This window comes from Lingula anatina, chromosome 1 (assembly GCF_051362555.1).
Source record: "Lingula anatina isolate TDL-2025a chromosome 1, LinAna3.0, whole genome shotgun sequence".
Taxonomy (NCBI): domain Eukaryota; kingdom Metazoa; phylum Brachiopoda; class Lingulata; order Lingulida; family Lingulidae; genus Lingula; species Lingula anatina.
In genome coordinates this window covers 260,637-287,958 of record NC_141767.1, presented here as the reverse complement: position 1 = coordinate 287,958, position 27,322 = coordinate 260,637, and the positions used below count along the sequence as shown (strand labels likewise).

Below are 27,322 nucleotides of genomic sequence, written 5' to 3'. Positions count from 1 at the left end.
AATTTTTGTAAGTCCTCAATAAACAGCATAACTGTCCTTCCGGAACAATGTATACCTTCTAACCAATAAGAAGGCCTATATTGCTGGTAATGAGGCTTATTTGGCGCAACTTTTGGACTGTGCTCTCTCCTGGCCTCCCTATGATTGTACTGGTCAAGGTAACGAGAGAGAGTAGGGGTCAATTTGACTGCTCCCATTGCCTGGCCAACATTGAAAGGAAGAAAATTCCAGTCTAAATCTTCAAATTGGAAGTAAAGGGACCTAAGAGCAATTCTTTTGGGACACTCGAGTTCATAATCTCCCAATATTCCACACTCACAAAATGGAATGGCATGCACGTCTAAATGTATTTTCCAGTTGGACTTATTAAATTAATATGTTTTATACAAAATGTGATGAAGCAGCCCCCTGGTACAATATAATACAAATACTGCTTTGTTACCAAAACCTTTTATTTCACAAAGATGAAAGATACACTTAAAATTCTATCTAAAAAGTTGTGCAATCATTATAATTATATAATCTCTATTTGCTGAATGAAATTGATAAGGAAAGCTTTTCAACTTTTCATGAAGAGGCACCTTGATATGCTATGAAGTCAATGTGATGTTGAAGTATTGCCAAATGTACCATTTACATATGCACTTCTAGTGCGGTTTATTTTACAAGCTTCATAAGCTTTCACAAGCAACAGTGAGGGGAAAAAGCAGCTACAATAAGACTTGCTTTAAGCAACACAAAACATGCATAATAACTACCTAGTTTTCTCTATTCCACCCCTTCTACCAGAAAAAAACGTCCTTCATACACACGAAAAAGCAGACAAGACATGGCGTAATATGAAAGAACTGGCATGATTAATATAAATATAAGTCCTCTATTCAGCTAAGCTATATGCACAAACATAAGTTCATAGCATAGCAACATCAGTCTTTATCCTATTAATATTGATAACATACATTATTTAGAGCTTGTAGCAAAATATGGCACTAAGAACTGCTGCATCTCAAGCACATTTTCAGGTTTCAGACAAGCTGTTAAAAACTGAGATCTTCAATTGCACACATTTCTTCACTATTACTCAATGAAACCTAGTTCTTAATAGGTCAAACTAATAACAATATTGTATCTTCAGTGTGAAGGAAAAAAGTAGCTAAAAGAAACTGTTGAACCTTTGTATTTCAGTATTTTCTGTCCAAAATTAGTTCAGTAGATGCCATGTTATTGGAATGTTGAGTTGATAAAATTGCTCCATAAGACGGCAGATTGGGCATATTGATATGACAAGGGAGTGTGCAGGATGTACGTCTGTTGAAGGTTAAGAATTCTGTAGAACCTAACTGAAGCCAAGGAGTAAGTTATCCCATGTGACAAGCTTTAACATAGTGAACAACGAGGCTGTAGCAATAGTCTGAAGGTTCAACAGGCCGAAAGTTCATTGGTCTGAATTTTCGCTATGGAAATTAAAAAACAATTAAAATTTTACCATTTTTCGGACCTTTGGACCATCGAGACGCCCCCGTGAACAACTTTAGTCTCTACAATTTTTTACACTTGCTCCATGGAACCTTCTTAGTTTGTATTCAACTGCTTATCAGGAGGAATTGAAACATGAACAGTTTTATAGGTTTTCTTTATGATATGCATAAGATAAGCAACATTACCAAATAAAAATGCAACAAAAATAACAAATAAAGCTATTCTGATATTGAAGATTACACAATCAATATCTCTCTCTTTCTCATGCTCTCATGCATTTCTATACATATTTTTTTTTCAGAATGGCGTAAAATATGAACACAAAAAGCTCTAAGACAAAGCAAGCTCACTGTGGGAATGTCTAAGGTCCTGCAGATGCCTTCCTTCCCTTTGTCAGAGGCAACATACATAATAAAATTAATAAATAAATAAAATTAAATAAAAGCCATACTGACACATACTGCATCTAGGTTAAGATAATGCTCCACTGCATGGAGCTACCCATCCCACTATCTATCTGCTATAATACAGGCAACGGCAGAGTTCAACAAAATTTAGTCTAGCTTTAAAATAAAAAAGCTCTCAAAACTATTAAGCAATTTGTTTGCTTAAGTTCTTGAGCAATTAACATCCAGTTCAGCAAAATATGAAGAAAAATATCTCCAAAAAAACCAATTGGACGACGACAACAACAATATCAATGTTAATAAAACTAATCTTGTAACAGTTAACATCCAATTACCTGTACATATTTCATATGCAAAAAATTAGCACAGAGCTCCCTGTTTGTTTTCTGCTTGACCAGTGTACAAGGTTCTTTTGCTTTGACATTTTAGTGCTGACTATGACAAGTGCCCATTGTTAATTTATAAAACATTGGTTGGAGGTAGTTTTCCTTTGCTGCCAGCAAAACTACTGGCCTCTAATAGATACATGTGGAGATTCTATAATCAAGCCTACCATAACAGAAATAGTAAGTAGGATTCTTAAAGGTTTCAAATTTATCATTAACAAGCAAATGGTAACTATAAATTACTATGACCACAAAGGAAAAATATATTGTAAAGTGGATGCAGTATATCTCCATTATATCCAAATTCATAAGAGAAGTTTTGGAAGTGATATTTAAAAGCTGTAACACATGCCTTCTTTTCGTATCTTTATATGACAAAGTTCCCCGAAGTATTGGCAGGAGACGTGCTATGATCAGATCGAAAAGAAAAGAATTCTTCAATGCCACAGCCTGGCCTAAACTGCCATCTTCCTGGAGGGGAAACTGTATGAAGTTAGAACACACACTCTACAACATACAATCCTCGTCCTTAGAATTCCAATTTCTGCAGCTCACACCATCTGTTAATTAGCAACAACTAATTAAAATATTCTTATGTTCAAAGAAAATTGCCCTTTGCATATAGTGAAAATATTTCGTGTTATAGCTAGCCTAGATATGCCCATATATATTTGAACATTACCTTCCAAATGACTGGAATTTACTTTTTACTAATACCACAATATGGTTCATCATGACAGTCATTTTTCATCTATTAAAAAAAAAATGTTGGGTTTGGCTGGAACTGAATTAATAAGCAAATCCTTGCGTGATCACTATGCAAATGCTCTAATCTCTCTATGTTAGTATATATGTATATATATATATCTTCAATAACATGCATATACTGGAAATAATAAGACCTTGCTTTTTAGCCACGACAGAAGCACTAGGTGCAGAAATGATGATCAAATGTAATGTTAATGTATAATAGTATGAAAACAATAGCCTTTCAGTGTAATATCTATGTAGACCCTGAGAAGATTTGAGGTCTTTCAGTCTTACTACAGCTCCTGCTAAATTCCGATGCACTGAATGAACACAATGCATTATAAATTCAAATGCTGATTCCAGTGAATTAATTAGTGTATTAATTCTTAAGCAATGGCGGGAAAATTACAACATAAAAAAACTCCAACGACCTTTTCATTTGATTAGTCTTATTCAACTATTCCAAACACTTCACTCAGTTTTTCAGGTCATTTACTTGATGTTTGGCAATTCAGCACCACAATTCACAATTGTGAGCCGATGCGATCTTAATTCCTTTCCTCAAAACTAATAAGGTATAGATGTCTCTACCATGACATATTTTAGTGATATAATGGTTCTCAATTACATGCTTTATTTTGACAATAAAACAATGACCCTATACCTCTTTTCCTTATAGTTTAGTAATTAATGTACTAACTTAAAGAACTGAAATGTTGCCGGAGTTTTTGGAAGTCCAAAAGGTATTCCAGCTATGCAGCAAATATGGCACTGGGCTTTAGATCTGGAAGCATGGAATGTGACATGGTCTGAACTATGTCATCCCTCAATGTGGCCGTGCACAGTCTCACTATGGGATTGTATATACTGAAAACTGACAACTTGTGGCAGGCTTACAAGATGTTCAACATACCACTCAGTCCTAATTGCAGGTACTATTAGGGTGCAATTTCTACCTAGGTCAAATGGGTATGTTCATGACAAGTGACAAGCCTTGTGGATGCACCAGACCTGACAAATGGTTGTTCTTTAATCAGATTCAGTAGAACTGGAGGTGGTGTAGCATTAACTGAAATTCTGAGGTTTTTTTATATCGTATAAAACTAAGGGGAAATAATTTGGCAAAACGAGTTGCCAAAAAAACAATGAAATTCATACTGACTGACAGCTACTTGATACCATACAACAAGTTGTGCCATATATACATATAAAAACGTTTCATATAAAACATACAAGAGAGAACTATACAGGCAACAAACACTGCTATCAGGCCTAAGAATGTATCAGACTTCCACATACTGGTGAGATGGGATGATACCTAGGTGTAGCATAATGGTGACTGTAACAAAATACTGAGAACACAAACATCACAACAGATGTCTTGCTTCCTTTCCTGCTAAGCCAATCTGTCTTGGGTCACTGCAAACCTTACTGATACTCCCACAATGCCTCAGGTCACCATGAACTCCCTGATACTCCCATAATGCACCACAATTCCTTTCCTTGCTTCCAGACTTGCAGTTCTAAGTACAGAAGAGAAGCTAGACTTCTCAGATCTTTTCTAGCATGAGAAGTTGTGTAATCTGACCTAATTTGGTGTGGATTGAAATAACAAAAGTTACAAAACACTAACCTGAGGAATAAATAGCAAATCTCCAAGAGCTTTGTGCTGACAATGAGAAAATAAGGCCATCAAGACATCAGTTTCGTAAGATTTTAAACATAAACATGTCATCAAGTTAAAATACAGCTTGACTAAATCAGTGTTAATTTTAAAGAATTTGACAATGAATAATATTAAGCAATAATAAAATAAATCAATTTTCATTATTACTATTATGTTTGACTGTTATTTCCCAGCCGATTCAGAAAGACTGATGATTCAAATTGAAGAAGCCTGTCAATGAAAAAATACATACAATCTCTAGATAAAATTCTGTGGCTATCAAAAGATATAATACACTAAGTGTAAACACTTTATGGTGAATTCTCTTAAAAAGCAACAATGTTCCAATGTTTCCACTCTTCCTCAAGGCTTACCTCTTGAAGTGAGGCAGAACACATAAGCTTTACATTGACATAGTTGCCCGTGAAGCTCTGCAAGACATTTTTTCTTCCCAAAAAAATTTGCCACTGGCTGCTAAGATAAGTGACCTTTGACATGAGGTATACTTTCTGACTTAACATTGAATGCCAAACCTGATATTGGTGTTCAACTTCTGAGAATCATGAAGGTATTTTAAAGTTTCTTCCCTTTCTACAACTTTATGACGATTTAAGTCCTCCAGTGATCAATTTGCAGTTCTGTTACGCATTCTTGACAGAGCACAAGGCCTTGAGTACAGACATCAATGCTGTCAGATAAACATTTACACATACAAATGTGCTTGTACATTGTACAATGATTCTTCTCTACAATCTAATTGTTTTATCTTATCAACCAAGACCTAAACATTATCTAGACTAAAAAAATGCCCTGAAGGAAGTTTCAAACTTCACTTACTATTATCTTGGATAAATGTGTGTATATAATATATAATATATGTATATATATAAAAATCTGCCAAAATATTATTCTGACAGAAGAAAAGAAAACATTAGGGTCACTTGGTGACATAAGATCCCAGCTGCAGAACAGCTAGCAAGGTGTTGGCAGTCTAGGAATGCTTTGTCAAAGCATAAGATCTGCATGGTAGACAGGTACTGGTTAACGTAACTTCTACCCCCCTCTCTCTCCAATAGACTTTCCCACTTTGTCTCTGCTATCAGTAAACTAGTTGGCTGTGAGCTAGGAGTGGTCCAAGTAGTCTGAAAGCTGCCTGACTATGGTTACAAGGAGCACCTGCTGTAACTGGAGGACCTGGCAGCAGAACTAGGAACCCTGGGAGTACAATCTACACTTCCACTCCCTCTAGATAGAACACATCCCCTCCTCTAAACACACACAATTATACTTCCTCATTTTTGATTATGTCAAAGATTTCAGAGAACAGAGGGGGCAGCTTCAGACTTGCCCAGTGCTGGCGGAACCACTGCACGTGTTCGTTATGGTACGAGCCCAGTGTGCGCAGTTCTGGCAGTTTCATCAACAAACATGAGAACAAGTTAATCTCCGCAGAGTGGTTACGACTGATCTGAAGTTTGAGGGCCTCTATCAGCCCATCCTGCATAGACTCCACTGCGTGGGGGTCTGAGAGACCAGGGCGATCTGGAATATTACAGACATTGGGGTAGATTTCATTCATTAGTCATTACAACAGCATCCTGCATGCATGGAATTAATCTTTTTTTTCATAATTTAAAATTACTGAGCCAATATATCTAGTTTTACACATCTATTTATCTTTCATTGGACATCTATCCAAACCAAGTTTTGAAACACAAAATATGTACATTTAAAAAAGAAAATGCTAATAATAAAAACATAACCATCTGAAGCTGATACTTCTACAGTGCTGCCCAGGGCCCTGTATCTCGAAAGCATTGCACATTTTGCCCGTGCGCAAGCGTCTCGATTCCATAACTCGCCCATACTCGTCCCATATAATACATTGTAGCCTCTATTTGATATAGCGATTCGCAATACGCGATGCTTTCGAGATACAGGGCCCAGCACTGGGCAAGTCATCCCATACAGTGTAGTACTTACCTGATGTGGCAATCACCATCCCTGTGAGCAGTCCTATCTCTGTGTCATTTAGATGGAGTTCATTCATACCATAAGCAAAGTCAAACATGGCCTTCACAAAATCAGACTGAAACAAACCAATACAGTCCTTGATATTCAAACTTATATTGAAAGAGCAAATGCATTGGTTATAGAAGTTACCAACTCATCTTTCAGGTCAATATCAAATATACAACTTCTTAAGCTTAAGTTTTAAGGGTCCAAATTCTCAGTAATTGTCACAAAATGCATTAAAATATTCTACCACTTTAACGTGATGGATTTTTGATAAATGAGCTATTTTAAGGCTTTAAAATCTCAATAATAGCCATGAAATGCATTTTATTTGTCAGTTATATTCTATGTGCTTGTAATAAGTGAGTTATTTTTTTTTCTCTGGTAACTAGTCCAATCCAGGCCCAAGTTTCACAAAAAACTTAAGTCAGCTCCCTGGCTTAGCTGACTAAGCTTTCCACGAGAGTACAGTAAAGCTCCCTTTACACTGGACGGCATCCTTTTACAGGTCCCATAGCACGAACCTGTTTGAGAGTGAAAAAAATAATACTTTACGTGCCGACGACTGGCCAATCATTGAACTCATTTGGCAACCAAAGCGATGCCTGTGCCTCCTTTCTATGGTAATTAAGTTGTTAACCAGCTGAACTCACTGAGTAGATGATCTCCAGGTGTTCCTTGGCCACCACACTTCCATCTCCAAATGTCAGTGTCTGCTCTGTCTTGTTGAACATCCTGGTAATCCTGGTCAACCAGACCTCAAAGAACCCCATCTTCATCAGAATTAACTGGTCATCCTGGACAATGTCTGCAAACCCTGGCAAAGTTGATAGATTTACACTAGCATTAATTGGTAATTAGCAACAGTCTTACAGCTGAGGTACTGAGAATACTGGTTGCAATATTTTGTACAAATTTGCCAAATTTAGGTCTTTCATAAGAACTGGTCTTTGATTGTTGTTATTTTTATTCTAAAGAAAAAAATACAAACATTCAAGGAAAACAAGCATATCATAGCAAAATACTTTACTTTCTGACTTTTTAACAAACTCAACAACTACATTTCTATGTCCTATTCTTGTAAAAACACACACACACACACACACACACACACACACACACACACACACACACACACACACACACACACACAAAGAATGCACCAGGAACATTCATTATCTGCATAGCTGTAGAATAGCATCTACCTCAGAATTAGTTAGGTCTTATATTACTTTTAACTATATCCAGTTGAAGTCTTACCTGGTAACCGTTTCCCAAATTCCACCACCTTCTGTATAGATGGCGTCATCAGCACCGCCAAGTTTTGCCAGCCAATCAGCCGCTGAGCTTCCAAAGACATAGGACTAGGGGCAGGAATGCCATCTTGGGCAATTAACTGAAAGCAGGTACAGTTGTAAATGGTGAAACCCTTTACATTCTGCAGACATTTACCAACTCATTTTTAATCAAGTCAATATTATGGTCAATTATGGACTCTACCACATAGGATCATAACACCTAATACTATTTACTTCCCTTACATGAAAACAATAAGCTGGGGTCTCCTAGGATTTGGGTACAGGAAGTCCAAAATGTGAATCTGTAATTTGGTCATTGATTTCCAAGGAGTCCAACCAAAGCAAGCTAAAAATTATGTAAGCAGTCCAGCCATCTTAGGAAATATCAGCTGCCTTTACTGGCTAATGGCCGTCCAAAGGATGGCTGGAAGGCTCTCTGGAGAAAGCCAGGGCAACAAGGCAAACTACAACTCATTACCCCAGCTACACAACTCACTCACCAAAGACACTGGTTTTTTCACTATGGCCTTGATTTTGTCATCGGTATACTGGGACTGAGCATGATGTGCCTGAGAAATGGTGAGAATGATGTCGTACAGTGCCAGCTGCTTGCTCTCTGTCGTGGGCACGGGTTCAGGTCCCACACTGTTGTCTGTAGTTGTCACCCGTTGTTCTTCTGTACTTCTGGACCTCTTAGGCACACGTCCATACCTAACTGCTGGAAGGCAGAAAGTAGTTGTACCACAATACAATAGTTTGAATACCTACACTTAGATGGAGATTTCAGGAAATTAGCAGGATGTTTGAAGAGTCACTTAGGTCCTACACCTTATTCATATAAGTTGAACCTGCTTATTCACTAGGAAAAAAAGCTCTCAAGGCAGGTTATTAAGATCTAAATTCATTCATTGCAAACAAAGAATGCTGCAAATTTTATCATAGGCAGTTTTGAGTGAAAACAAAAAATAGATGCATTAGTTATAGTATACATTTTCAGCTCTCAAAGGGAAGATACATTTTTATCATCAAGATAAAAGTTTAACTTTAATCCCCCACCCCCACTAACCAATAATCATCATCAAAATGTTAGCACTTATCGTGATTTCCCACCATCTCAGATAAATTTCTCCCCCCATCAACCCCCTCTGTGGACTGTTGAAGATCCTACCGTATTGTTTTCCTGACTTACAATCTCTACTCATCCCCACTGCAAGGCATTTCTTAAAGCGGCAGTACTGGCAGCGGTTGCGGTTTAAGCGTATGACCAGACATTTACCATCACGTAGACATCGATATTCAATTTGTTTCTGAATACTCCTTCTGAAGAAACCCTGCAAAGACACATAATTACTTTTAGATTAAATCAATCCAAGTAAAGCTGATTATATAAAACATATTATGCAGTCAAAAGGTTTCTGTTTTATTCAGACAAGCAGTGATTAAGGTCCATGCATATGTGTAGTTTTGGAAAGTGTTTTCAGCTTTCAAAGGCTGAGCTAATTAGGTCAATATACTTGCTTATATATATATATATATATATATACACACACACACACAATTAAAATTAATAAATAAATAAATAAACAAAAGACATGCAATAACCCCGACTCCGAGTTTCACGGTCATACCCAGAAGGTATGCCCGATCGTCAGGAGGTTTATTTGAAAATGGTTTTATTAGCCGTTTTACATACACAGTATGACGACACTTACGTCGCACGCCGTGTTAGTTACGTCACTTTATGCCGACACATGGTAATTATCTCAGTTCTTTTATTCAGAGTATCTGGTGTTATCATTATCAACAGTTTTTCGTCTAAGCAAAGATTGCATAGGTGCTGATTTCTCCTTTGCGGCGTTGATTTCTTTATGATGTCCCATCTAATGTCATACTGGGTTTTATTTTCTGTTAATTTCCAAATGTATTTAGATAACTCAGTATCTGCAGCATATTTCTTGTCTCTAAATGACTTGGTGTGATTATTGTATCTCAACTTAAATTGGCCACCACAAAGCCCTATATATTTCATGCATTTGTCCTTAGTAGTGACTGTCAGATCTCAGTGACTCTGTTCCACATTCACGCTTGTTATATATATATATATATATATATATATAGTGATCATTTTACCTCTGCGTCCCTGACGCACATTTTTTACCGTAGACGAGAGTTTTATAGCATATGCGTCCCCATGGACGCAAAGATTTTAAATTGTGTGAGATTCGTAAATAACCTGTCCATATGCATCGCTGATCCGCATAAAATACTAGTCATTAAAGTAGGTTAATCATGTTCGTTTTCCCGTTGTTGTATTGAATGTTACAATAGCTTCCGCATCAAATAGCCAATTATATCAATCGTTAGTAATGGCAAAACTGTTCGTCTGCTTTGCACACTCCACTCTACACTTGACCTATTTTCGACTAAAATAGATTTTCCGTAGCGTATTTGTCTGCTCAGCGACCATCCGACCATGCCTCCGAAAAAAGCAATTATTAATAGACAGTAGCCAACAGACAATATAGAATATATTTAAGGTGAGACAGAGTCAAGCCGAGTTAGAGAAAACTTCTGAGACAGTAATCGCTGTGACTGCCGTTGAGGCTGAGAGTGAGAGTGACACAGATGAATGTTTGACGGAGGCAAAAACGGAGTCAAAAAGGAAAATCCGTTCCTTCAAACAACACTGGACAAAGCTCTATGCTTGGTTAAGGTATAAAAAATGAGGATGGGACTGATTTCATGTATTGTGATGCATGTACATAGGTAAATAAACGTAATGGGATGGTGAAAGATCCGCGGATAGGCCTATATGAACTGAAGTAAACTCGTCACTGTCATATCGCTTAAATAAAGAAACTTGAAAAAAGTAAAAGTAACAAATTGTTAGTTTTGTGGTAACCTTTATTGTTCAAAATGACAGGGACCCATCACAATCGGCAGGGACCCATTGTTCAATATCATATGCGTCCTGTTGGACTCATAATATTTAAAGGTAAAATGATCACTATCTATCTATCTATCTATCTATCTATCTATCTATATATATAGTTTCACCTTGAGAAATCAAGCATATTTGTACCTAATGCCTTTCCTGAAAATCTTTTTTCAGTTGTGATATCGCCAATGTAGTGTAATGCAGGAAGCTTAGAAATACCATGCCTATTAATTGTAAGGCATGCTGAGATTCTGATGGAGTCAGTTTTCAAATAAATTTCCTTTATGTAATACTTATTGGCGTAGAAGCAGGGAGATCTTTCATATGATACTGCCCCGGCCCTTACTAAATAAAACAGAAATATGCACTGGTGAACCAGTCATGACGTAGCATTTTAAAACTCTAACCACAAATTACATGTTAAGGGCATAGTGAAGAGATTTTTCAGGTGCATATTTGCACTAATATCGGGACACCTGCCAAAACTAGGAATTATGTTTTTTTCCCTACTTATTTATCACTGATGTGACTCGATGTTTTTATATGACCCTAACACTTGCATTATAACCATTTTTAAAATCTGCAAAAACATCTACATTAAGGGTGACTAAGCAATTGCACGCATACCAGTATTATTAAGTTGTCAGTGTTCATTTAGTCAGTTAACACAGTGTGTACTTACTTTACATCCTTCACAAGAAGTCACTCCATAGTGATACCCTGAGACTTTGTCTTCACATATATAGTCAGTTAACACAGTGTGTACTTACTTTACATCCTTCACAAGAAGTCACTCCATAGTGATACCCTGAGACTTTGTCTTCACATATATAGTCAGTTAACACAGTGTGTACTTACTTTACATCCTTCACAAGAAGTCACTCCATAGTGATACCCTGAGGCTTTGTCTCCACATACTTTGCAGGGAACAAAGGTCTGTTTTGGACTGTTTGAGTCGGCCATCATGCCGGGGTCCACTCCCACCATGTTGGGGTCGGAATTCCCTGCCTGGTCGACGAGATCCTCTTCTGCCTGGGGCTGGTTATCATCTAGAGGCTCCGACAGCTCTGGCTCTTTCATTTCTGAAACAAAAAAGGAAATAAGAAAGGGACATGAAGCATGTTTTTATACTTAAAATAAATCTAGTGAAATCTGTATCATTTATTCTGAAATCATGAATGAAATAGGGCTATCTCAAACAAGATATGGATCTTCTGGGATTCAAATTAGAATAAAACATATCATAAATTAGGAAAACAAGAAACATGTGGTATGTGTTTGAGTTCTATCCTTCTTATTAATTCTCTGCAATTAAAATGCATGTAATTATAAAAAAGATTTATTACTATTTTTGATAATTTTGTACCAAGGAGCATGTGATGTGGGCAGGGTGGGGTTCTGCTGTCTTTTGGTCTACATGACCAAAATCAGTTTTGATATAGAGTAAACTCTCGAAATGCACAAATATTGCGACAAGGAATACACCAAATTATCACTATAGATACCACTTTTAACCTTCCAAATTATAGATACCACTTCTAGCCTATTTGGCTGAAAGTAGAACCATTAAACATGATTGCTAAATGTCACAATTCTTGTTTTTTGTGGAATTTTCCTTTTTTCAAAAAGTTGCAGCTAAGTACCTGCTACAGATGCACTACAATATAAATATGGGCAATGAAATACAATATTAAACAAAGCAAGCCTTTAGTGAAGGTCATTCAACCCATCACTTCTCCAATTTCTTTAGCAGATATAGTAATACACCTGATGCTTAAATTGAGAGACAAAAAAACCTTTCTTCTTTACCAAGCATTCTTTTGTTCTACAGTCTGGGAAATGTGCAATTGCTCACTCTAGTTCTCAGGGTTTACTTAAATTATCCTTGATATGGTTGATGAGACAGTCACAAAGAAATCGTTTTTGTCTTGTTCATGAATAGACCTCACTGAGAACAACATGCTGTGGTAAGACATATCTCGCCTACTACACCACAACATGGGCAACATATAGTACTAACTCTGTATTCAGACCAGCTGTTTTCTAAAACCACTCTGTAAAATATGTACTATCAACTTATTTGATCTGTCTAGGATGTGATGTCTGTGGTGGGGTTAGGGGGGGTGGGGTTGAGGGGTGGGGATGGGGGGGGGGGGAGCTCTCTGCTGCAGATGGGAATGCCACAAGATTTCAAGATATCAACCACATGGTGATGGTCCAGTTTTAGGGCGCATTCCCATAGATTTTAGATAGATCTATCTCCGTGGAGAGTCTCACTAGATTACTGTCAGATAATCCATCTTAAATTTCCGTCCTGCCAACTACAAGCTGTAAGGGGGTAATTAACTATCGTGCCCGCTCGGCTGGCAGCTATTCAGCGTGAACCCCCAGGGAGTTAAGTCGATCTAGTTGGATTGATCTAATCTCTGGGAATGGGGTCTTAGTATAACCCCAACCTGAACACATCTTCAGTGATAAGAGCCCTGTCTGTCAGCTTATAAAGCCTTCAACTATGTTCTAATAAAAACCATGTGTACCGGACAAGCTCCAGCATTTTCTCAGGCAATGAAATCTGTCTGCAAGTTCAAAGGCCTCAGAAGTAGCATCGTATATCTTCAAGACCAGTATCTAGTCCAACATAATGTTTGGTGAAATTACAGGTACAATATATAATCTCATCTACTGGTCTTCATCCAGCAGAGTATCAAAAGTTGTAAAATGCACAGACATTGATTATCATTGAGAGTCCTACCCCCTTTCTGACCAATCCAAACTGGCCCATAAATATTACCTTGAATACAAGCCCTCAGAAAGTCAACTTGTAAAACTGGACTAGGGGCTAATTCCCACTCTCCAATCATAGACAATTCTTCCAATAAGGTGATACTTCCTTGGTTGTGGATTCCCCAATGAAGTGGACACAATATATGGTCTAAAGCTCTGGACCAGTTTTCGGGTCATATTTCTAATAAGAAAGCTGTCTCTGACCTATTTTCAGTGCCACCTATGATATAACCAGAGTAAATGGGTTAGAGGCGCACAGAGTACTGGTGTACTTTCAAGTGCCTGGTGTCCTGGTATTAAAATGACTCCAAATTCTATTGGTCATCTCTCTTCCTGACCAGACCACCTCACACCTGAGAAATACCTCACCTGATCTGGGGCTGGGAAGATACATATCTGGTGTTAAAGGTCATTGACCCCAAGCTAAAAGTCTAGGTATGGCTGAAACACCACATATTCTGTTAAACTTATAATAAATATCAGATGAAATATCACACCTGATGGGTGAAGAATGAACTGTGTTTAAAACCATTGTTAAGTGGCTCTTCAAGTTATCAGCTATGTTTTATTTATTTATTAATTTTTTTTTGAACTAATTTCCACTCAAACATAGTCCTGGGTCCAGTTACACACAATGTCTATTATCAGTAACTTAGTCAACTATCAGTTCAAGATGAAAGTATGGTAGTCAACTACAATAAAATAAGTATTGGTCTAAAACTTTAACCTTGTCTCTCTTCTCTTATTATAAAACAGGCAGAGTATTTTAATTCATTGGACTTCTATCAGTTATCCTGATTTTGATCTAAAACTTTACAATGATGGGCCTCTGGTGTAAATGTGGCAGTAGTTTGTATGGCCCTAAAATACTGATGACAAAACCATCTCTTCCATTAACTTGGTAATATTCTCAGATTTTAAAATTAGTTCTACTTTTGCTAATTGACATTTTCTGGTGATAAGGAATTTTTTTTATCTATTTGCCAGGATAAAAGATAACAAACAAACAAAATACAAATGTCTATACTGACATATCAGGCAGTCTGTAGCAGACATATATCTACATGTTAGATACACATTGTAGATACCTAGAGCTGTAGTTGATGTAGGATGTCTTTTTATCACCCAAACTGCTGTCTCCTAGTATTCCCATGTGCAGTACACCACAGATCTCACTCCAAGATCAACATTACGGTCCTTACAATTCTACCTGCAGACATGGTGGAACAGAAACCATTTCCCTTACTAATACCAGAGATTATCATATACCCCGTTCACACTACAGTTGCCAAAATGCGCATTTCTATAATTCGGATTTTTCGTAAGGAATCCGATTCGGTATTGCGTTCACACTCGCTAAGCGAATCCGAATCCCACGTTGAAAATTTCAGGTTTAACTTCCTGTTTTGAATACTCGCGCATGCGCCGCACAGGAAATCTTAAAATATCAACAAAAATTTGTGACGACAAATGCAACTCAAAAGACATTTCAGCATTCTTGAGAAGTATAAGGTGGCAAAATAAGTTTGTTTCCTCATGTTGTAGTGAGTGGTGACCTCCAAATACGTTTGGTGCAATCGCTAAAGTAATAAACCAGCGTTCATAGATACCCGCACTTATCTGCACACATGCGCAGTAAGATCTGTACAGGTGTCGATTCCGGTAAGTTATCCGGATCACGCTTAGAAATCCACCTCGCTTGCAGGATTTTGAAAATGCGCATTTTCAAAATCCTCTTGCGTTCACACTACTGCATTTATTCGAATTGTGACCTAATTCGCAACTTATCCGGATAACTGAGCGTAGTGTGAACGGGGTAATAGACAGCAATCTACCACAGTTCATAAAAGTACATAAATCAAGCACCTGCAGGAATGTCTCTGTTATCATGATATCCTGATGTTAGCTTTAAGCACAATTAGAGAGGAAAAAACCTGGCCCTACCAGGATCTCTGCTGAGCTTATGCTGATAAATACACTACAGGCTCATCCATGTGCTGGACTAATACAATACTGCATTCACCAGATAATGTTATCAACTTGTTACTGAGCGTTACCTTATTTTTAAGGTACATAACACAGTTGTAACTGAATGTCATTGTAAATGTATATATTAACATAGTTGTTACTAAGGGTCACCTTATTGTAAATATGAATTGAATTAACTGAGATACCCCAATATAAAATTACTTGCCACAAGCAGTGTTTATGAGGCCTATGTTAACACTATGCATATTCTATCGTAATTTTTTTGGTGCAAACTGAGAATGGCGGCAAGCTTTGAACAGTGCACATATTGCCAAATCTCTTTTTCTACTGACATTTCCTCCACATTGTAGAAAACCAAAGCATACTTCCATCAATGAAATATGCTGACATTGCTTTTCTAAATATTGTAAATTGTGAATTGAAAAGGTGTACAAGTTAACCATTTCAATTCATAATTTGTGATCCAGAGCTGTATGAACATATTTTCAAGTGTTATTTGATAATGCATCAGGCAGTAACAACACTCCTAATCAGTCTGATCTTTTACCATATATTTCACATAGCTCTTGGCAAAAGAATATACTTGTTTATGAACAAATGGCAAATGAAACTCTACAGCAGTCTCCATTACTGAACTCCAAATGATACATTTTCCAGTTGATTCCCTGTTATCTTTACCACACATTTCCTGTTCTTACACCTTCTGTGGTCTAGAGATAAAATGATGTGTTGAAGAAGAAAGCACCTGCTTCACTTATGGTGATCACAACACAGATAATACTGGAGTCCCAGGTACCAGGCAATATGAACAGAACTTTACCGTGTGCGATAGAAGTCAGTTCTCTGATACAGTTAAAACCTACCTGTGACAATATAAGTAAAAAAAAAAAACCCTCTTACTACCAGATGCTTTCCTGCATAAAATGCCATGAAAAAATTCTTAGATTAAAGATGCAGAAAAAAAGCACAGCAATATAAATCACAAGATGTTCTACCAGAACTGATATTCAAATCTAATTCCTGTAACCAATGCTACTTTTTCTTTGCCTAATTAATGAGATTAGCCAAACACCACTTTATCTAGTAATCCATCATCTTGGGCAAAAGAAATGAAAATATCAGGCTTACTGGACTGATGCCTTGAAGTTGTCACTTCTGCCACAGCAGGGATACCACTGTGTGAACAGGATGCCAAGAAAGTAGGCTTTTATTTACCTCTGATAGAAAAACTTGAAAATCCAGAGACACTTGCAACTGTAACTTCACTAACAGCAATTGTCAGAAGCCTGTTATGCAAAAGAACTCTATGTAACTATCTTATAGACCAAAGAATGCCAATATCAATCTTGAGAAAAGAGTATGATTTCCTCTTAAAAGCCTTCATTACAAATAGAATGCAAACCAAATCCATTATCAGACCTTGACATGGAAAAAAATTCTCTGAAAATCATATCCTGTGCTATTCAACAGAACCACAAGAGTATTGATTTTTGTGTCACTAACAGAATATACATTACTGTGAAATTCTGAGAAAATAATAGAGCAATTTAGATCAAAAACACTATTATGAAGAGAAGAAATGCATGAACTGGCCAAAACAAAAAAACCCAAGATGTTTTATCTCTGTCTATTCTTATAGTGGAGCTTTTGTTAATTCAAAGACAACTTAAACAGGATGTGTACAATAAATGTTACCATAACATGAACAAAAATAAAATACATAGGTTTATACATAAACATATATACAATCCAGCCAACATTTCCCCAAGAGAGCATCCAGCCATCCCTTGGACAGCCAGTGATCTCAAAAGTCAGCCTTTATTTCAAGAGATGACTAATGGCTTACAAAATTTTGGGGAAATGCAAGTTGGTTTGTTGGGCTTGCCTGGTAGGACTCTCTGTAAATCGATGACCAAATTAAAGATTCACCTTTTGGACTCCCTGTAGCCCAAATCCTGAGTTAATCCCTGAATCCAACCTGTTTTCCCTCTATTTTAAGACCCCATTCCCAGAGATTAGATCGATCTACTTTAGATCGACCTAACTCCCTGGGGGTTCACGTTAAATAGCTGTCAGCCGAGTGGGTACGAATGTTAATTACCCCCTTATAGCTTGTAGTAGGCGGGACAACATTTAAGATGGATTATCTGACTCCCCGCAGGGATAGATCGATCTAAAAGCTCTGGGAATACACCCTAACTCCTAATAATTACCAACACACTGGTCAGCAGATCAGAAAGATATAGAGGAAGGTGGGTAATACAGATCTTATAATAAGCCTTCCTTCTTTTCTTCAACTTCTGCTGCATTTAACCAGTGGTACACTAGTTAACAACTGTTACAGGTACCATTTGCAGACCCTATTGTACTAGCTTTGGATCGATCTATCTCCAAGGGGATTCTTGATAAATTGCAATTAACTTAAGCAGCTTAGATGTCTGTCACGCCTACTGAAGCTGCTTAAGCTGAAAGCAATTTAGAGAGAAGGTAATGTCCTCACTGAACTGTAGTGTATTGGGCAGCCAGAACACCAGTGGACCACACCAGGCAATGTCCTCACTGAACTATAGAGTACAGCCAAAACACTACTGGACCACACCAGGCAATGTCCTCACTGAACTATAGAGTACAGCCAAAACACTACTGGACTTACAGCTAAGAAAAAAATGACGCAAGCGACCTTTTAGATTCTTTGTGAAACGGGACTTAGTGACGTAAGGACTTAATTACGTTGGTAACCAAGCCCTAAGTCAGGGAAACCGACTTAAGTTTTTTTGTGAAACGGGGGCCAGGCAATGTCCTCACTGAACTATAGAGTACAGCCAAAACACTACTGGACCACACCAGGCAATGTCCTCAAGGTGCCATGACCTCAGCCTCCTTTGTATGGAACTCCTATAGCTTGAATAGGTCCAATTTAAAGTACTTCTAAAAAATCTTAATAGAATTCAGTATGAATGCAATTGGAGGTAAACACATTTGAGAGCTTTTGAATCTTTTCACAAATGCACTGAAAATGGACACAACAGAGGTCTGTATTATCATTGTAGCAGTACATCAATGATGGAGAAGCTAAACCTAATCCAAACAATACCACCAGCACTAGAAATAGTTAACTTTGTAATATACATGTATGTAAATAGTAAAACAAGTTTTTTTTTCAGTTTTCAGTGAAAGATTGTTCTGGTGTACAGTTGAATAAATCAGCAATAAAAAACCAAGGTTAAATATAAACCTAGGTTTTGGACTTGCGATAATATTTTTTTGTGATTGTGATATATGGACTGTAAAATAGTTTAAGATATACAAATTGACTGGTTAGGATAGAAAACAAGTTTAAAGGTTTCTCAAGTTTAAAGGTTTCTCATGAACACTTTCTATTAATTCTTTACCTCAATCTCCAGACAAAATACTAAAGGCATCTTGTATTTTGAGTCTGATATCTACAATCATCACATTCATAACCAGAAAAGATGACTTCATGGGTTATTTGAGACTAAGAGCACATTCCCAGAGATTTAGATCGATCTTACTAGATCGCCCTAACTCCCTGGGGGTTCACGCTAAATTGGTGTCAGTGGAGCATGCACGGTAGTTAATTACCCCCTTATAGCTTTTAGTAGGCGGGACAGACATTTAAGCCAGCTAAGCTGAAAGTAATCTAGTGAGACTCCTCATAGGGATAGATCAATCTAAAATCTGTGAGAATGGGGTCTAAGGCTGACTTTAAATCTCAGGATGGCTTTGCGTAATGCCATTCACCCTACACAGTAAAACTTTGTTCCAAACCACTGCATACACCATATTTTGACAAATAAAAAAGATGATTAACTTTGGGTAATGAAAAGGAAAGATCAACTTCCAGTCATCCATTACTAAGACGGTAAAACTATCAAAACTGAGTGTGGTCATGAACCCATTAGGTCCACGTTATATTTGACACCAGTATGCATTGTAAAAATATACCTAAAAATCTAATTTCAAGACTTTTTTCTTCAGTTTCTAATTATACTTTTACTAATGGACCACACCACTAAACTGCTACCTACTCTGCAGTCAAGGGTTATGAAAATTTAAGAATTACATAAATAAATCATTTTTTTTCCTTTTTGGATGTTGAGTTTTGAACAAACAACAATAAAATGTTACCAAACACTTCAATACTTAACTGAAAATACTAATAATGTTAAATCAGTATTTAAAAGAAATACATACCTTCTTACTTTAACTCTTGCCCTGTAAGGTTTAAAAAAAAAAAAAAAAAAGATAACTTATACAACTGTCCCAATTTACAAATGCTACATAAAAGCACCCAGGCATGTAGCCCTTATCAGGACCACATGCAAGTTTATGCCTGGTTGCATCAATTGTCCTCCTACAAACCTTGCCATACATGGTTAGTAAAAGAAATCAAGCTTGGAATGTTCACAGAGTTATGAATGATACAGCTGAGCCCGCACACTGCCTCATAAGTGGTAGGTGCCCATTTAAATTTCTCCCAAAGACAAAATAAGCAGGCGCTTCCACCAATGTTTCTAGCCCTTTTCACATCCAAACAAAATTCACTATAGTTTACTTTGTACTTAAATGAAAGAATAATTGTAAAGAGCTACCTTACACCCTTAAATAATTTATTGATTTACAGTTTTTTGTTTCCTTAATTAGTTTTTTCATGTGGAAGACTGAATTCCTAATGTGAAAGATACTGCTACTTTACTTAATCCAAGCAAACTCCAAATCAGTGACAATGATATGATACACCAGTGACAGCAGAGGGCAGAATAAACGACTAACAACTAATCGATAGACTAGTAATAGATATGAAGACCAGCAATGCCTGAAAGAGAGAGACTAGTTGCTCCAGCTGGGACTGTAGTTTACAGTACAAAAACATGGCAATTTGCATGTTATTGATGATTATGCAGAATTATGAATAAATTTCCACTTCATATGATGCATTTAAAACACCTCTAAGTAAACAAGAGAGGCTATTTGAGATTACAGAAGAAAATCATTTGGCACAGAACAATTGAATGAATATTAAGGGTACTTTCACAAAAACAGCATTATGTTCCTAATGTGTAGTTTTATATTCAGAGCACAGTGAATGTGGATAATCCATTGTTTATCAAAAGGGGTGTTCATGCTGACAAATCTAAACTGAAATATTTACAATGGCATAATTCCTTTTACTGACAGATGCTATATCAAAGGATTATTTGATTTTATGAGGACTTTACTCTATTTCAAAATTTAGCTTCATGCTTAGTTTTATAACTTAATATTGTGTTGAAAAACAACAGTTAAGTTGTGCCATCAATTTCATTATGAGACGGCATAAAAATCATCAGCATTCCTCCTAAGAACTTCAGACAAAGAAAGTGGCTGACAGCTCTATTACTGTATCTCTCTACCCTGTCACAGCCTGATCTATCTTCTCTCTCATGCCTACCAAAGCCTATGAATTGCTGTGGTTTTTGTGGCTTTTTAACACTGATACACATGCCAGTTGAGGTAAGAGAACAGATATCAGTCCATCCCACCACAACTTTGAGGTTTCACTGCACTGCTGTACTTAAAATGGACACATTAAACTTGATTCTACACCATTCCAAGGTTATTTATTGCTTACAAGAAAAAAAAGGAGTATAATGACTGATCAATATGATTGTGGTGCTACAGGTTAAGCCTGATAATGAATACAAAAAATAATACAACTTATGAAGGAATCCATTCAATACCAGTGGAAAAAAAGAGTCCACTGTGATTTCCTTGGTGAGCTTGTGAACATCCTTTGTTAACTTCACATTTTGAGCGAAGCATCATCTAAACTTATACTAACCTAATTACTGAGTGAATACTATTGATTTAGGCACTGCAGACGAGTCACTCCATCACTGTCACAGGCAAGCACTGATACCTATGTAAAAACACTCAGACAAAATTACCACTTTAAGTAATTTTTAATAATGAACATTTATTTAACAACCTCTCACTAAATTCCACTTAATGCTTCCACAAATATTTGAATGACATCAGCTTATTAAATAGCACTAATGAAAGTGTTATGAGACAGTTTTTGGAGGTTTTTAGCTGTAAGCTGTAGCTTTTATGTAAATAGTTAAAAAAGATGAATGTTTAAAGGTACATACGAACCGAGCATCGGTGGAGCGTGGATTCCCAGTAACACATGTAAACCACTTCTACTAGTATCTTATACGACTCAAATAAATTCGACATGCCAAGGGATAAACTGAATAGATCACTCGATCAGCCATAAAAGAGTTTTAGACTGCTCCTTTCTTTAAAATTTTGGTCGATAATTTAACCTACTTTCGTGACCTACTTTTCTGCCCTATTGACATACAGCATAGAATGCTAGCAGAAAAATCTGTTCAAACATCATTTTCGGGTAAAATTAAACAATGCCTTTTGGTAATTTGGTAATTCAAGTTATACTACATGAAACTATATGCTGGCATTTGATTGGTTTTTGTGACAAAAAATTGACTTTGTATGCATCTTTAACAACACTCAATTCCATGGCAGTCTATTTGTACAAATTCTATTACAGTCAATTTTCATCTTTTAAGGGCAAAAAAGCATTAATTTACCAAAACCATAATATTTTCTTGCCATGATAACAAAGGTTTTTTACTATGTAACCTTGGATGGAATTTTTGTTGATACCGTTGAACATATTAAGGGACAGATGGTAGTACACTGCTGTTACTTCCCTCTTGATTATTTATTACCACAAACAGCTTCATAATTAATATCTAATTCAGCTGAAAGGGCATCAGATGTCTTCTATCACAATAAAAATTAATTTTGTTTCCAGAATCTGTAAATGCTCTGACTTTGATACTAGTATGTGCTTTTGTGCAAAAAATACAGCCCGTTGGCAATATCACATTTCAAGCACAAATGATAAATTATAGGATTTAACTCTGTTTTCACAAGCAACATTTAAAGTTGGTTTCCTATTACCTGCCAACAGTAGAATGTATTTTCATGTATTTTCCAGAATCTTACGTGACCAGATCAGTTATCCAGCTAATAGAGATGTGCACAATACATAGCATGGCACATTGTCAAACATCTTTCTCTTGGTACAAATCTCTGTCATCATTTCTCCAAACCATTAAAACAACCCCAGTGAGCTGGTAGTATGAACACATGGGAATAATTTCATAAAGTATCCATGACACCTGCCAGTAAAATCCAAGTCATGGAGTATATGTCACTGTGATCCACTATAGACCATAGAACATAGCTTGTAGTCATTAATTATGTTGTCAGTACCACTGAATCGGATGTCCTTATTGCTCCCACGGCACAGGAATATAAAAAGACTTTCCAACCACACTGCCTGCCATTATAGCTTGAACCAGACCATATTGACTTTCATTACAACCTCCCCACATAAACCACACAGAGACTTGCTTTGTGGAAATCATCATAAAACAGGTCCAAACCAATGTGTCAAATGGGAACTTATTGTCACCAAGAAACCTATCAAACCACAAGGATCAAACTAAACAAACACATTCTAAAACCACAGAGACTGTGTTTCCTATGGCCAAACTATAGTGTTTCTTTACTATGGGATAAACTGTAAACCAACTAGGGTGACATTATATAAAATCTGCTGACAGTTTGCTATGGACAATACTAACTAATGTGACATGGTGAAAACCTGCATGATCAGCAAATAATGTTAACTTTACAAGGTGAAGGCAAAACTTCTACACACATCAAACAGCCAGGTTGCTGAAGTACATGTGTACTTAGGGGACAGATATACATCTATTTTATAGTTTTTAGTACTGTACATTATATAGTTCATATGCAAAACTAATTAGAATGCTGTTTTTACTGTCTTCCATTACTTGGAAAATTAATAGGAGTAGATATACTGGAACAACATTTTTTTATCTATAATTCTACAGTCTGAGTGTATGTAAAAAGATCTCAATTTCCTTTCATCCTATATTCATCTTAATTTAAAACATCAGTTACAGATGTAAAATGAAAATCAACTTCCAAATCCTGTTTAAGTTAGCTGTATCAAATAGTCACCTTAGCCTAGTTGACTTTAGCGTCTAGGTGACAGTGAGTAATGAACTTTTCCAATATTCAATGTGGTTCTGTTCAAGTCCTTTCATTCCCTCCTGCTGGGGTTCTACTATTACTGTTTCATATCCAATAAATTAACAGCAGTCGGAGCCTGGACTAACATCAACAGAGAGCAACTGGGAAAAAATTTAGATTTGGGGACTTTTTATATCATCAAGAGCCTGATATCAACTACCAGCTTAAACATTGACAGCAATTTGCAGATATATATATATCCTGTCATCCTCTGCTCATTAAAACTACTTCATTATATTTGATTCAGATACTGGACTGAATAAAATACCTTATTCTTCTACAGGCATGCATATGAGAAATACTACATCTCCAATTGATGGGGACTCCTTAGCGTACCTTTCAACCTGAATTATGATATGTGTATCAGATGTTTACATAAACATTTAACAGAAGAAGAGAGAGAGTGGAAGATCTACTGTACCCCTTAATTGCAAACAGCAAATCAAGAGGCCAGGCTATATCTACCAGAACAACTTTGTATGTGGTGCTTTATAAAGCCAATATTCTAAATTACAAAAGATCTTATTTAAACAGGAAAAAGGGCAATGGATATTGGCCTTCAGTGCAGATCAGCAGTTAAAATGCTCTGTATTTCTCCTCATGATATTCTTTCCCTGGTGATCTCGTATTAGTGTAGAATATATTGTACAAAATGTTTAACAATCACACCATCTGTTACCTGAAACTTGGATTCTGAAAGCAATGAATGCATTCAGACAAAGATACCACTGACATAAAAACATCATCAAATACCAGAATACATATGCATTGGATGTATTGCTCACGCAACAGCTGACATAGTGAGATGATTTTTACACACAACACTGAGAGATATTCTTATGTATTGAATGTACTGCTCACGCAACAGCTGTTCCTAACAGTGAGCTGATTTCTACATATTACACTGAGTTGCTCTTTGATTACATCAGCAACAGGTATTTTATCAAACTGAATTAGCATATATTTTGTGTTTTGATGTTGGGAGTCTTTTTTTCTCAAATGTGAACCAAATTAAGTTGAAAACAGTCCAAGTGATTTAGTATTTACTTACTTTCATTACCATCAAGCATATACTTAGCAATATTTTTTTAACAAAAACATCTCCTCTAAGTTTTTTGTACTATCTTTTGAACTAAGGCCAATAGCATCAAGGTAAAAATGGGCCCAGATAGCCACTCACAACAGGGGATGCTAATTTCAAGACTACAAGTTTTTTTTATATTTGTCTATCCTCACAGACTGTTGTTTATAGGAGGGAGGTGCACAATGTGGTCTTACAGATATATCTGAGCGGTGTGACTGAAATGCGCAATACAGCGCAACACAGTGCAATACACTTCAAAAATCAAATCCAGTTGCAATTACACTAAAGAAATGACCATCCCCAGCAAAGTAGGGTGATATAAAAACAACCTATATTACTAGGTAAGTAATATCGTTGATATAACTTAACAAATCAGCAAGACTTTTATATTGTCCGGTTGGCAGCCATGTTGGCGAGTGGCTCTTCTTGGATATATTACTGGCCAAGAAGAGCTACTCGCCAACATGGAGGCTGACCAAACAAGGAGAAAATTGTCAAGTTGTATCAGCAATAATAATAACTATGTACTATATTTTGCTTTTATATCACCCTATTTTATTTGAGATTACCCTTTCCTGTGTTTACTTGCAACTGGACTTGTGTTATCAAGTGTATTGCGCTGTGTTGCGCTGTATTGCAGTGTATTGCACATTTCAGTCACATCCATATCTGAGGTGTATTTAGACATGTTATCCCCCTCTGTCCATTACACTGTTATATATTGGGAAGGTTGCACTATGTGGTCTTACAGATATATCTGAGGTGTATTTAGACATGTTATCCCCCTCTGTCCATTACACTGTTATATATTGGGAAGGTTGCACTATGTGGTCTTACAGATATATCTGAGGTGTATTTAGACATGTTACCCCCTCTGTCCAATACACTGTAATATATTGGGGGGGGGGAGGGTACACTATGTGGTCTTACAGATATAAAACCGGCCTGGCTAAATTACGCAATACGCCGTAATACACTTGAAATAACAAGTCCAGTCACAAGTAAACACAGAAAACGGCAATTCTCATCAAAATAAGATGATATAAAAGCAAAATATTTTACTAGATTATTGATGTCATTGATATAACTAACACATCGGCGCTACTTCTAATATCGTCAGGTCGGCAGCTAAGTTGGCTTGTGGCGCTTCTTAACAATATTACCGGCAAAGAAGAGCCACTAACCAACATGGCGGCTGACCTGACAATAAACAAAATGTGCAAATTTGTTCAGTTTTATCAAGGCTTTTAATTATTTATTACTATATTTCGCTCTCATATCAGCCTATTTTGTTTGGAATGACATTTTCCTGTGTTTACATGTGACTGGACTCGTTTTTTCAAGTGTATTGCGCTGTGTTGCAGCGTATTGCGCAATTTAGCCTGATATAAAACTGAGGTGTATTTAAACGTGTTACCCCCCTCTGTCCATTACACTCTTACACTTATGTATTTGGGGGGGGGGGGGGGGAGGGTTTGCACTATGTGGTCTTATAGATATATCTGAGGAGTATTTAAACATGTTATCCCCCTCTGTCCATTACATTGTAATATATTGGGGAGGCTGCACTATATGGTCTTACAGATATATCTGAGGTATTTGACCTAAGATAAAAAGTATTGGCTATCAGGAATTATATGCAGGGTTGCAACTGCTTCTTTCCTTGACTAAATGGCACCCAAGAACATCTTCTCCAGGACAACAGAAACTTGCAATAAAAAATGACCACTATTTTGCCAGTCATTTTCAGATGATAAGTGCAAGGTGCTACAGTTTTGAACGCTCAGTCAACCATTTCATTTATAGAGGACATACTGATTCACAACAGACCAGGCGTCCAGTAAGACTTAGGGGCTCTCAGAGAAAATTGTACAACTGCTCTGAAACCTTTTCATTGTTAGCAAAGGGTTCAGCAGGCGTTTATGCAGTAATATTGAAATCACACAACAATAATACAAAATGACATAAAACGTGATCATACCGGCCGCAATATTATTATTCACTTGATTGGATGCATGTGCGTTGACAGTCTTGGTAGTTTCAAACACAGCAGCTCCGTGATTTGACGGCTGCGTTGCCTGCACGGCTGCAGCCGCATCCATTGCTGTGTTAAAAACCAAAAGTTCTTTTGTGCCAATATATTCCAAGCCCCACGCTGCCTTCTCCTCGCTACCCTGTACTATTGCTGCCTTAGAACCACATGGATTTTGTGTAAATCATGCAGAAATGGAGTAATAGCATTACACCTCAATGTCCAGGTCGCTTCCTTCCCAGGCAAGGCCAGGTCAAAATGGCGGCGTGCTTTTTACCTTATTCTCTAAGAAACAGAATTAGAAATTGATTAGTTGAAATATTATTTACATAGATGACA

General features: G+C 36.9%; 1 protein-coding gene across 8 annotated transcripts; it reads right to left on the bottom strand.

Moving 5' to 3' along the window:
* Window positions 1-434: 434 nt before the first annotated feature.
* LOC106176502 (ecdysone-induced protein 78C) lies at window positions 435-27,265 on the bottom strand. Of its 8 annotated transcripts, XM_086999376.1 has the most exons (9): window positions 26,933-27,265; window positions 19,929-19,949; window positions 11,799-12,022; window positions 9,171-9,333; window positions 8,503-8,720; window positions 7,965-8,100; window positions 7,358-7,521; window positions 6,672-6,777; window positions 435-6,230 (listed from the first exon to the last, which is right to left on the bottom strand). In XM_086999376.1, the coding sequence occupies exons 3-9, from the start codon at window positions 12,018-12,020 to the stop codon at window positions 5,971-5,973; spliced, it is 1,269 nt and encodes a 422-aa protein (XP_086855502.1). In that variant the 5' UTR covers window positions 12,021-12,022; window positions 19,929-19,949; window positions 26,933-27,265; the 3' UTR covers window positions 435-5,970. The 8 variants fall into 8 exon arrangements, with proteins under 8 accessions (XP_086855502.1, XP_013414372.1, XP_013414373.1 ...); XM_013558918.2 differs by lacking the exon at window positions 19,929-19,949; XM_013558919.2 differs by lacking the exon at window positions 19,929-19,949 and having other exon boundaries at window positions 8,503-8,717.
* Window positions 27,266-27,322: the final 57 nt, after the last annotated feature.